The 12,430-nt window shown below is 43.2% G+C and overlaps 1 protein-coding gene across 1 annotated transcript; it reads right to left on the bottom strand.

The window, feature by feature from the left end:
- Positions 1-6,161: 6,161 nt before the first annotated feature.
- On the bottom strand, positions 6,162-9,055 carry LIPT1 (lipoyltransferase 1). The gene is made up of 2 exons (XM_055539433.1): positions 8,936-9,055; positions 6,162-7,332 (listed from the first exon to the last, which is right to left on the bottom strand). The coding sequence occupies exon 2, from the start codon at positions 7,329-7,331 to the stop codon at positions 6,210-6,212; it is 1,122 nt and encodes a 373-aa protein (XP_055395408.1). The 5' UTR covers position 7,332; positions 8,936-9,055; the 3' UTR covers positions 6,162-6,209.
- Positions 9,056-12,430: the final 3,375 nt, after the last annotated feature.

Genomic DNA, 12,430 nt, shown 5'->3' with positions numbered 1-12,430 from the left:
AAAGTCTGTAGAGGGAAATAGAAGTCCTGGTGTTGGAGAGTGCCCTTCTGAACATCACATCTGGAAAAGCTTGAAGATTTCAAATCAAGAGTGAATAGTGTGGAGGGACAAAGCCAGGTAGAGGTCATAGGAACAGAGTTGGGCAGAGTAGTCTGGGGTTGGGGGGGACCCTGAAACTCCTCTGTTAAAGGTTGATTGTGCACACACATAACCCCTAGAAATTCACATGTTTAAATCCCAATCCCTGGTACCTTGGAATGTAACCATATTTGGAAATAAGGTCTTCAAAGAAATAAGTTCTGTCTGTAGGTGACCCTAATCCAGTATGATGGGTATCCTTATAAAAAGTGGACATCCTGACCTAGATATACACAGAGGAGAGACTACATGAAGTCATAGCAAGATGCCACCACCTGCAAGCCAAGGAGACGGGCCTCAGAAGAAACCAAACCTGCTGTCACCTTGACCTTGGATTGAATAAAGGACTGCTGTTTTAGCTACCAAGTTTTGGAGTGGTTTGGTATGTAGCAACAGATCGCTGATACAACCTGACTACTCTCCTCCCTGCTCCACTTTGCATGGCTGCCTTTGCATTCCTCAGGGCTCAAAGTCAATGTCAGGTGCCCGATGGCTCCAAGTGGGGATCCCGTATTGTCTAACTGCCTGGACTTTTCTTTTTTTATATATATTTTCTTTTATTTTCTAAACTTTACAATATTGTATTGGTTTTGCCATATATCAACATGAATCTGATACTTTTCTCATTTTGTAAGCATTTACTGGTTTGTCTACTTTACCTATTTTAAACAATTTAAGTCTTGACCTATTAATGGGTCATAAAGTTAATTTTTAAGATAAAATAAAATTGAATATAAAATATCAGCTAAGTGAGTAGTAAAGGGTAAGCGTCGTATTGTGAAACAGACAACATACGTGTATGCTGGTGCACAACATAAGACATATTTTTTACTCTAGTTTTTAAAGAGTTTGAAAACCACTGCATTAAATTGTCATTTCCTAAGTCAGTGCCTTAGGCCATGCCATGTGGGGCCACCCAAGATGGACGGGTCATGGTGGAGAGGTCTGACAGAATGTGGTCCACTGGAGAAGGGAATGGCAAACCACTTCAGTATTCTTGTCTTGAGAACCCCATGAACAGTATGAACAGGCAAAACGAAGAACTCCCCAGGTCGGTAGGTGCCCAATATGATACTAGAGATCAGTGGAGAAATAACTTAAGAAAGAATGAAGGGATGGAGCCAAAGCAAAAACAATACCCAGCTGTGGATGTGACTGGTGATAGAAGCAAGGTCCAATGCTGTAAGGAGCAATATTGCATAGGAACCTGGAATGTTAGGTCCATGAATCAAGGCAAATTGGAAGTGGTCAAACAGGAGATGGCAAGAGTGAACGTCGACATTCTAGGAATCAGCGAACTAAAATGGACTGGAATGGGTGAATTTAACTCAGATGACCATTATATCTATTACTGTGGGCAGGAATGCCTTAGAAGAAATGGAGTAGCCATCATGGTCAACAAAAGAGTCTGAAATGCAGTACTTGGATGCAATCTCAAAAATGACAGAATGATCTCTGTTCGTTTCCAAGGCAAACCATTCAATATCACGGTAATCCAAGTCTATGATCCGACCAATAATGCTGAAAAAGCTGAAGTTGAACGGTTCTATGAAGACCTACAAGACCTTTTAGGACTAACACCCAAAAAAGATGTCCTTTTCATTATAGGGGACTGGAATGCAAAAGTAGCAAGTCAAGAAATAACTGGAGTAACAGGCAAATTTGGCCTTGGAGTACAGAATGAAGCCGGGCAAAGGTAATACAGTTTTGCCAAGAGAACGCACTGGTCATAGCAAACACTCCGTTCCAACAACACAAGAGAAGACTTTACACATGGACATCACCAGATGGCCAACACCAAAATCAGATTGATTATATTCTTTGCAGCCAAAGATCGAGAAGCTCTATACAGTCAGCAAAAACAAGACTGGGAGCTGACTGTGGCTCAGATCATGAACTCCTTATTGCCAAATTCAGAACTTAAATTGAAGAAAGTGGGGAAAACCACTAGACCATTCAGGTATGACCTAAATCAAATCCCTTATGATTATACAGTGGAAGTGACAAATAGATTTAAGGGACTAGATCTGATAGAGTGCCTGATGAACTATGGACGGAGGTTTGTGACATTGTAGAGGAGACAGGGATCAAGACCATCCCCAGGAAAAAAATGCAAAAAAGCAAAATGGCTGTCTGAGGAGACCTTACAAATAGCTGTGAAAAGAAGAGAAGCAAAAAGCAAAGGAGAAAAGGAAAGATATACCCGTTTGAATGCAGAGTTGCAAAGAATAGCAAGGAGAGGTAGGAAAGCCTTTCCCAGAAATCAATGCAAAGAAACAGAGGAAAACAATAGAATGGGAAAGACTAGAGGTCTCTTCAAGAAACTTAGATACCAAGGGAACATTTCATGCAAAGATGGGCTCAATAAAGGACAGAAATGGTATGGACCTAACAGAAGCAGAAGATATTAAGAAGAGGTGGCAAGAATACACAGAACTATACAAAAAAGACTTCACAACCTAGTTAATCACGATGGTGTGATCACTCACCTAGAGCCAGACATCCTGGAATGTGAAGTCAAGTGGTCCTTAGAAAGCATCACTATAAACAAAGCTAGTGGAGGTGATGGAATTCCAGTTGAGCTATTTCAAATTCTAAAAGATGATCCTGTGAAAGTGCTGCACTCAATATGCCAGCGAATTTGGAAAACTCAGCAGTGGCCACAGGACTGGAAAAGGTCAGTTTTCATTCCAATCTCAAAGAAAGGTAATGCCAAAGAATGCTCAAACTACTGTACAATTGCACTCATCTCGCATGCTAGTAAAGTAATGCTCAAAATTCTCCAAGCCAGGCTTCAACAATATGTGAACCGTGAACTTCCTGATGTTCAAGCTGGTCTTAGAAAAGGCAGAGGAACCAGAGATCAAATTGCCAACATCCTCTGGATCATTGAAAAAGCAAGCGAGTTCCAGAAAAACATCTATTTCTGTTTTATTGACTATGCCAAAGCCTTTGACTGTGTGGATCACAATAAACTGTGGAAAATTCTGAAAGAGATGGGAATACCAGACCACCTGACCTGCCTCTTGAGAAACTTGTATGCAGGTCAGGAAGCAACAGTTAGAACTGGACATGGAACAACAGACGGGTTCCAAATAGGAAAAGGAGTTCGTCAAGACTGTATATTGTTACCCTGTTTATTTAACTTATATGCAGAGTACATCATGAGAAATGCTGGGCTGGAGGAAGCACAAGTTGGAACCAAGATTGCCAGGAGAAGTATCAATAACCTCAGATATGCAGATGACACCACCCTTATGGCAGAAAGTAAGAACTAAAGAGCCTCTTGATGAAAGTAAAAGAGGAATGTGAAAAAGCTGGCTTAAAGCTCAACATTCAGAAAACTAAGATCATAGCATCTGGTCCATAACTATATGGCAAATAGAAGGGGAAACAGTGGAAACAGTGAGAGACTTTATTTGGGCTCCAAAATCACTGCAGATGGTGATTGCAGCCATGAAATTAAAAGACGCTTACTCCTTGGAAGGAAGGTTATGACCAACCTAGATAGCATATTGAAAAGCAGAGACATTACTTTGCCAACAAAGGTCTGTCTAGTCAAGGCTATGGTTTTTCCAGTAGTCATGTATGGATGTGAGAGTTGGACTGTGAAGAAAGGTGAGCGCTGAAGAATTGATGCTTTTGAACTGTGGTGTTGGAGAAGACTCTTGAGAGTCCCTTGGACTGCAAGGAGGTCCAACCAGTCCATCCTAAATCAGTCCTGGGTGTTCTTTGGAAGGTCTGATGTTGAAGTGAAACTCCCAATACTTTAGCCACCTGATGCGAAGAGCTGACTCATTTGAAAAGACCCTGATGCTGGGAAAGGTTGAGGGCAGGAGGAGATGGGGACAACAGAGGATGAGATGGATAATATCACCAACTCAATGGACATGAGTTTGGGTGGGCTTCAGGAGTTGGTGTTGGACAGGGAGGCCTGGTGTGCTGCAGTTCATGGGGTTGCAGAGAGTCGGAGACAACTGAGCAACTGAACTGAACTGAAATGAACTGAAGGTCAGTGACCATGTCTCTGTTACCAGGAACATCCAACAACTAGCAAAGTAGGCACAGAGTAGGCACTCAATAAACAGGAACTACTGTAGAAATTAGTATGTGAGTGAACTATAGAGACATTAAATTGTTGGCAGGAGTGCTACTCTTTGAAGCAGTTTGGCAACCATGGAATGGAAAGAAACAGTAAATCCTTGAGCAGCAGTCTTTGAGACGGGGGAGACATTCACATGTCCATTCACTAAGGCTGCTGTTGCTGCTGCTAAGTCGCTTCAGTTGGGTCCGACTTTGTGCGACCCCACAGACGGCAGCCCACCAGGCTCCCCCGTCCCTGGGATTCTCCAGGCAAGAACAGGGGAGTGGGTTGCCATTTCCTTCTCCAATGCATGAAACTGAAAAGTGAAAGTGAAGTCGCTCAGTCGTGTCTGACTCTTAGTGATCCCATGGACTGCAGCCTACCAGGCTCCTCTGCCCATGGGATTTCCCAGGCAAGAGTACTAATGATTCAGTAAAAGTTGAGATAGACTTATTCAAGATAAAGGAGATAAATAATTGATAGTACAAAACACAAACAGACTTCCCTGGTGGTCCAGTGGTAGAAAATCTACCTTGAAATACAGGGGACATGGGTTTAATTCCTGGTCGGGGAAGTACAAGTTCACATGCATGGAGCAACTAAGCCCCAGAGCCGCAATTAGAGAACCTGTGCACTGCAACAAATGATCTCAGTGATGCAACTAACACCATACGCAGCTTAAATATTTTTTTAAAAAAGCTGGAGAAGAAAAATCCACAGTACAATTAGGGGGCTCAGCTTTAAGGAAGAGGAGGTATTTCTATCTCAGATTGAATGAAATGAGAAAAATTGAAGTAGAAAACATAAGCAGCTGAAGGAGCTCATTTCTGAAAGACTGCTGCTCAAGGGTTTACTGGTGAATGAGAGGCAGTCAACAGAAGTGAGTTGAATCTGACGCCTACAGAACAAAAACAAGTGAAAAACTATAAATATGAAATTGGGCAAATCTGTGTGTGAGCATGCGCGTGTGTGAGCTCAGTTGTGTCTGACTCTTTGCAACCCCACGGACTGTAGCCTGCTAAGCTCCTCTGTCCATGGAATTTTCCAAATAAGAATACTGGAGCAGGTTGCCATTTCCTACTCCAGAGGATGGTCTCCACCCAGGGGTCAAACTCAAGTCTCTTTCATCTCCAGCATTGTAGGTGGATTCCTTACCACTAGCGCCGCCTGAGAAGACACTAATCTGCATGATTATGTGAATTTTCTTCTAGCATCGCCCACCATCTAGTTATATGAGTGGAAAATCAATTGTTGAAAAAAAGAGTGGCTATAATAGGTCAAGAGAAATATGAGAATGCTGGTAAGAAATAGAGATGAAGCAAGAGACTGGAGAAAAGTTATTGGCTTAGAAAAGTGCAGTAAGCTTGATTTAGTGGGAGAGAATGAAAGGATAGGGAAATGTAATTAAAAGGGAGAAATTTATAGTTTATAGTATCAAGAAGCCAGGGTTATATTCCCTAGTGGTTAGAAAAAGAACTGTGAGGTCAGAGTGTTCAATATGGTATCCAACCCCAAGATGGTAACAAAAGAAAGAGCTGAAATACAAGTGCAGTCAAGTATAGGGTTGGCCAAAAAGTTTGTTTCGGTTTTTGCATTAACATCTTATGGAAAATCCTGAATGAACCCTTTAGCCAGCCCAGTATTAAAACCAATGAAGACAGACACGGATTTCCCTGGTGGTCCAGTGGTTAAGAATTCACCTGTCAATGCAGGGAACACAGGTTTGATCCTTGGTCCAAGAATATTTCACATGCCCCAGGGTAACCAGGCCTGTGTGCTGTAACTACTGAGCCTGTGCTTTACAGCCTTCGAGTCACAACTACTGATGCCTTCGAGGCTAGAGCCTGAGCTCTGCAACAATGAGAAGCCCACGCATTGCAACTAGAGAAAGCCCATTCACAGCCAGGAATGAAGTTTTTTAAAAAATGCACTGTAAACATTTTAATTTTCTCATCAAAACTGTCAACGTTAAGAAATTTACTTGGAATCACATTATTCCCTTAATTTTTTCACACAGAATATTCCATTTACTGTGTAGCTCATCATCCCCTGGGTATGTTCTATGTAATATACTTGTTAGCACTGTCGTTTCAATTGGGGAAAACTTACTACCAATAAGACTTGAATTTAACTGGTCACATATTTCCAGTGGCAACCAATGATCAGGTGCTTCAATATTACAGACTTCAATTCTCCCATTCTTGACATCTATGAATACTTTAATGTCCACGTGTGACTGTTCATGTAACACAGTGAAGGAAGTATCTACACTGAACTTCGGAGTTTTGCCATATATCCATTCCCAGGTCTGTAGTTCTATGGCTTTGCTGTTTATTCCAGGAAACACTGTCTCGTCTGTTGGGTTTATTAGGTGAATGTGATTATCGATTTGATGAGAAGTAGCATACTCTGTGGCAACAGCATTTATCACTACTTCACAGGTCAGAGTGGGATCTTTTTCCATAAGGTTTTTCACTAAGGCAGGTGTGCTGGCAGTGGCATTGCTCCTGATCCCTTGGTAAGGGCTCTTCAGCAAAGATGATAAGAAGGTCCCGTCAGTACCGCATAGCAAAGTGCAGTGGTGATAAGCTGCATTGTGGCCAATCTTGGAAGCTGTTCCTGAGATTTTAAACTGTCCATCAAGTAAAAGGTCAAATCTTTCAGTAGCCTGCACGTCCAGGTGTGGGTGGACAGCCTTCAAGGCTCTCACAACTAATTTTAGATTCTCCATCCTATCATACTTTTTCTTGGTTGTAAAAAAAGTCAAGTTGATGTTACCCATATCATGGTAGACTGTCCCTCCTCCACTTCTCCTCCGAGCCAGTTTCACACCTTCTTCTCTCATCAGATTCAGGTTACATTCCTGCCAAGGGTTCTGATGCCGACCAATTACCACAGTGGGAGAATTCCTCCACAAGAAAAGGACTGGCTTGCCTTCTAAATTCATATGGTCGTGGATCCAGTCTTCTACAGCCAGATTGTGGTAAACGTCATTGGATATCGACTGTAAAATGAGTCCACTTTTAACTGTGTTTTTAAAGCCAGCTGCTGGGACCTTGAGATTACAAAGTAACTGGAAGCAATTCTTCATGGAAAATGGGATTAGCATGCTGTCAAAAATGGAAGACAAATTAATGATCAAGAAAAAGAAAATTAAATTCTATTTTGTAGCTATCACTTCTTGGTTATTTGATCCAAACTTATCTAAGTATTCAGTCTGGTTGCTTTTCTTGCCTTTTGGCTTTACCATTAGTCTTTAATAAAACTTCTCCAACAGAGTACTCAAAGGAAATAAATCATACAAACCTCAAATTGTTTTAGCTGAAGTGGAATAAGGGCAGAGATTATTCAAATAATAAAGCTGAAAATAATTATTAATATACCTCAAAGCCAAAGAATTATTTTGAATTCACAGGTAATACACATTCATTGAGAAAAATGAGAAAATACAGACAGGCAAGGAAAAAAAAATCCATACCACCACCACTGGGAAGTAATTACAATGAACATGTTGGTGTGTACCCATTTTTTTCTGTGCATGTGTAAATCCACATACACTTCCCCACCAGAAGCGTAACCAAACTTTAACTCAATGTTAAACCAATTTTTACATCAGTCTTAATGTGTAATATTTCATTGTCAGATAACACCACCTTTTACTCAACCAATCTCTTAGTTTGTAAGTTTAGGTTGTTTCTAGTCCTTCTGTGTTATCAACAATGAACATCAGTGTATATAGATTTATGTCCTTATAATACTTGAAATGTGATTTCTATTTGACTGTGAGATACATGATTTACTGTCAGCCTGTTTTATTTTGATCAATATTAAATTAGGATGGATCCTCCTGAGGTCAGGGGAGAGGTCAGAGTAGCAAGGTTATTTAGAAAGGTTAGGAACAATTTTATTATGTTTCAACACTTCACACGTTATTTGTTAGCAGTGCTGATGAAAAGAGTGAAACTACTAGCTATAATAATGAAGTCTTCTGACTAGCTATGATTGTAAAGAAACCATTTAATTCCATTTCTTAGAATGGTCATAATTTTCTTCTAGGTTAAAGGCCTGGGATGGACTGGGGTAGTAAAATCCATAACTAGGCCAAATTATTTTGTAGTTACGTCCTGGAGGAATAATTTCTATGGTAGAGTCTTCATATTTTCATCACTCTCGCTATACCTTGATACTACAGAAAGCGGAACCAGTTTACACTCTATCTAGAAAGATTAGGAGAGGTTTAACAGAGGAAGGGATAACTAAACTGAGTCTCCACATCTGATGCTTTTTACCACGTTGATGGGAGTAGCATATTCCAGGCAAACAGAGTCCTACAACAGTAAGAGGGCCTTGGGGACTCTCTCCCCATGGAGTTCCACTACCAGTCTTCCAGCTCCACTGAAATCTGTGGCTGTGCTGACACGATCCCATCTCTTAGCACTTAACTTATCCAGAGTCTCAGGACGGCCGTGTGCCTGTCTGATTTCGGCTTTTTGGCTCTCGAAGGGCGCGCCAAGGACTGCAACCCCACATGCCTAACTTGGGACCCTCCTGTGTTGAGGATAAACCGGTCCTAACCGTGGAGCCAGGTCCTCCCAAACTCTAAGCGGACCCCGCGGGGCCTGCAGCGCCCCGGGATCGGAGGTGCCCGACCGCTGCCAGTGCCCGGGGCCCACGCTGCCAGCCTGCACCCGCCACGCCTCCGGCTTCACACACCTGCCGCTTCCGGTCGCGCCCAAGCCGCTCGCAGGCCCGTGTGCGAGGTACGCGGGCTACCCGAAGCCCAGCCGGCTGCGCATGCGGCCGCTCTGCCAGCCGCCCAGGCCAGCGTGGGGCGGAGCACCGGAAGCGCCGGGAGGGGCGTGGCTGAGGGTTTCCGGTTGTGGGGGAGCGTCCTGCGGTGCTCCCTCGTTGGCGCCAAGCCCCATCGGAAACAGGGACGCCACTCCCTTTCTAATAATAGCAGTAATTATAGTAGTATCGAAAGTCCTAGAGCCCCAGGCCAGATGGAGGTTCCCCGCGACACAGCCCAGAGCCGGCCCGGGGGATGGAGGAGGTGTCAGCAGGGCGCAGGTAGGCGCGGAGCCGAGTCAGGCTGGAGGGGGCCCGCCAGGTACCCAGAGTAGTCGGGTCGCATGCTCTTCACTGAACATTTATCCAAGCATTGTGCTGAGCTTTACGCGTCTCATAGTCCAAAGGGCAGGCAAGCAACTCCAGTTGGAAGGGGACGAAACTAAAATCCGTTTTAAAAGACAAATGGCATTTAAAGGAATAAACGCTGGTATTCCCAATACAGAGATGTTAACAGGTAGGAAGGAGATAGCCGTAAAACAAACACACCGAGGGCCATGAACGTCCCCACTCAGGGTATCCCTCAATGCAGTTGGCAAGAACATCCTTGTGGGGCTTAGCCAGATGGGAAATTCCCCCAGCAGGCAAAGTTCTAGGTAACTGTCAGATCAGATCAGTCGTTAAACTGCCTCAAACGCCAGTGGCTTAACGCAACGATTTATTATTTCTATCATGCGAAGAGTTGACTCATTGGAAAAGACTCTGATGCTGGGAGGGATTGGGGGCAAAAGGAGAAGGGGACGACAGAGGATGAGATGGCTGGATGGCATCACCGACTCGATGGACATGAGTTTGAGTAAACTCCGGGAGTTGGTAATGGACAGGGAGGCCTGGAGTGCTGCGATTCATGGGGTTGCAAAGCGTCGGACACGACTGAGCAACTGAACTGAACTGAACATTTATATGGGCAAGGCTTGCTTGGGTGGCTTCAATGAGCATTCAGCACAGGTTGGCTGAGCCGAGGGCTCCACAAGCTTATTCACACGTCTTAGTCACACCCCCGGCAGCTGGTGCTCGCTGGCTGCTGGTGCACTTCCATTCAGGCATAGCCTTCGATGTAGCATGTCGGCCACATTCTCTGTTGGCCAAAGCACCAGCAGAGACAACCCAGAGTTAAGAGGTGGAGTAATGGACCCCTCCTCTTAATGAGAGGAGCCCAAAGAATTTGTCGTCCTTTTTCAGTCTTGGACAGAAATCAGTCTCTCCTTTGAATAGAAACCATCGAGACTTGAATTTTGAAGTGAGAATCATCCAAAGTTCGCAGTTAGGTGGTGCGGATACCCCAACCAGGGCTCCATTTAAAGCTACAATAAAGACACAATCCCACTGCTGGGCATACACACTGAGGACACCAGAAGGGAAAGAGACACGTGTACTCCAATGTTCATCGCAGCACTGTTTATAATAGCCAGGACATGGAAGCAACCTAGATGTCCATCGGCAGATGAATGGATAAGAAAGCTATGGTACATATACACAATGGAGTATTACTCAGCCATTAAAAAGAATACATTTGAATCAGTTCTAATGAGGTGGATGAAACTGGAGCCTATTATACAGAGTGAAGTAAGCCAGAAAGAAAAACACCAATACAGTATACTAACGCATATATATGGAATTTAGAAAGATGGTAACAATAACCCTGTGTACGAGACAGCAAAAGAGACACTGATGTATAGAACAGTCTTATGGACTCTGTGGGAGAGGGAGAGGGTGGGAAGATTTGGGAGAATGGCCTTGAAACATGTAAAATATCATGTATGAAACGAGTTGCCAGTCCAGGTTCGATGCACGATACTGGATGCTTGGGGCTAGTGCACTGGGATGACCCAGAGGGATGGTATGGGGAGGGAGGAGGGAGGAGGGTTCAGGATGGGGAACACATGTATACCTGTGGCGGATTCATTTTGATATTTGGCAAAACTAATACAATTATGTAAAATTAAAAAAAAAAAAAGACACAATGGATTCTCCTTTATGTTACCCTTTTGATTGAAGTCACTCTGAGTAAGTCTTTCTTGGATTATGCAGGTGGGAATGGATTCTGTGCAAAGTTAGTCCCAGTAGAAGTTTTCCTAGTTATCATTAAAGATAGCCACACAATTGTGTTGCCCTTTGTTTATATTGTTGTAGTTTAGTTGCTAAGTCATGTCCAACTCTTTGGGACCTTTAGACTATCCCACCAGGCTTCTCTGTCCCTGGGATTTCCCAGGCAAGAATACTGGAGTAGGTTACCATTTCCTTCTCTAGGGGATCTTCTCAACCCATGATCTTCTCAATTCATGTTGCTAGATCCAGTGAACTTTCAGTCTGCATTTACCCTTTCAGTTGACTGCCCCCACCTTAAAGATTGGTGGGCAGTCTTGACATTATCCTGTCTTGGTTTTCCACCAGCCTGTCAACTCTTCCATCGCCTCTGCGAGCTCCCTCAGCACTGGCCAGCTTCTGAATGTTGTAGTTGCTTTATCTCACACTCTACATTCACCCTAAGCAACCTCATTAATTCCCATAACTTTAGACACCACTCCGTATACAACTTTCAAATTGGTATTTTTCATTCCATACACATAGAACTGCCTGCCTTGGAAACTGGTATGTCCAAAACCTGTGCTCCCCAGCTCACTCTTTCTCCTAGAGAACCTTCATGCATCTAGCCATTTTTTTTTTAAACTAGAAACCCTTTCTTTGCCCCACTTTCAGACCATCATGATGTCCTGCCAAACTTCACCTAAACTCTGTCCCCTTGGCCATCATCTCACTTGGACAGTCGTGTCCTTGCCAAAACCATAAATGTCACCTCTTCAGAGAATCTTTCCTAGCTCCCACAGTTAAAAATCAAGTTTAAAAAAATAAAAATCTAGTGTATGTAATGTCTCCTGTCGGTTTGACTGTTTAACTTTTTCTTCATGACACATCACAATTTGTATCTTATATAATTAGTCTGATGTTCTACTGGTAGACAGTAAGCATTACAAAGGTGTTATTATTGTTTCAGTCATTCATTCATGTCCAACTCTTTGCAACCCTATGGACTGTAGCCCATCAGGCTCCTCTGTCAATGGAATTCTCCAGGCAAGAATACTGGAGTAGGTTGCCATTTCCTCCTCCAGGGGATGTTCATGACCCAGGGATCAAACCTGCAATTCCTGCATTGGCAGATGGATTCTATACCATCTGAGTCACCAGGGAATCCCACCAAAGAAGGCAGTTGCTGTTTTATTCCCAATTCTATCCCAAGCACCAAGCACAATGCCAGGTTAGGTGACCAAATGAATGATCTGTGTATTTTTTTGTCTCCCAAAGAATTATGTTCTATAAATGATAAAAAGTGTCATCTTATTGGCTTACATACCTTTCAAT

This window comes from Bubalus kerabau, chromosome 11, assembly GCF_029407905.1.
Source record: "Bubalus kerabau isolate K-KA32 ecotype Philippines breed swamp buffalo chromosome 11, PCC_UOA_SB_1v2, whole genome shotgun sequence".
Taxonomy (NCBI): domain Eukaryota; kingdom Metazoa; phylum Chordata; class Mammalia; order Artiodactyla; family Bovidae; genus Bubalus; species Bubalus kerabau.
This window is presented reverse-complemented; position numbering and strand designations above follow the sequence as displayed.

Excerpts from the sequence above, each read along its gene's own strand:
- LIPT1 (XM_055539433.1), bottom strand. The coding sequence starts at position 7,331 with ATGCTAATCCCATTTTCCATGAAGAATTGCTTCCAGTTACTTTGTAAT.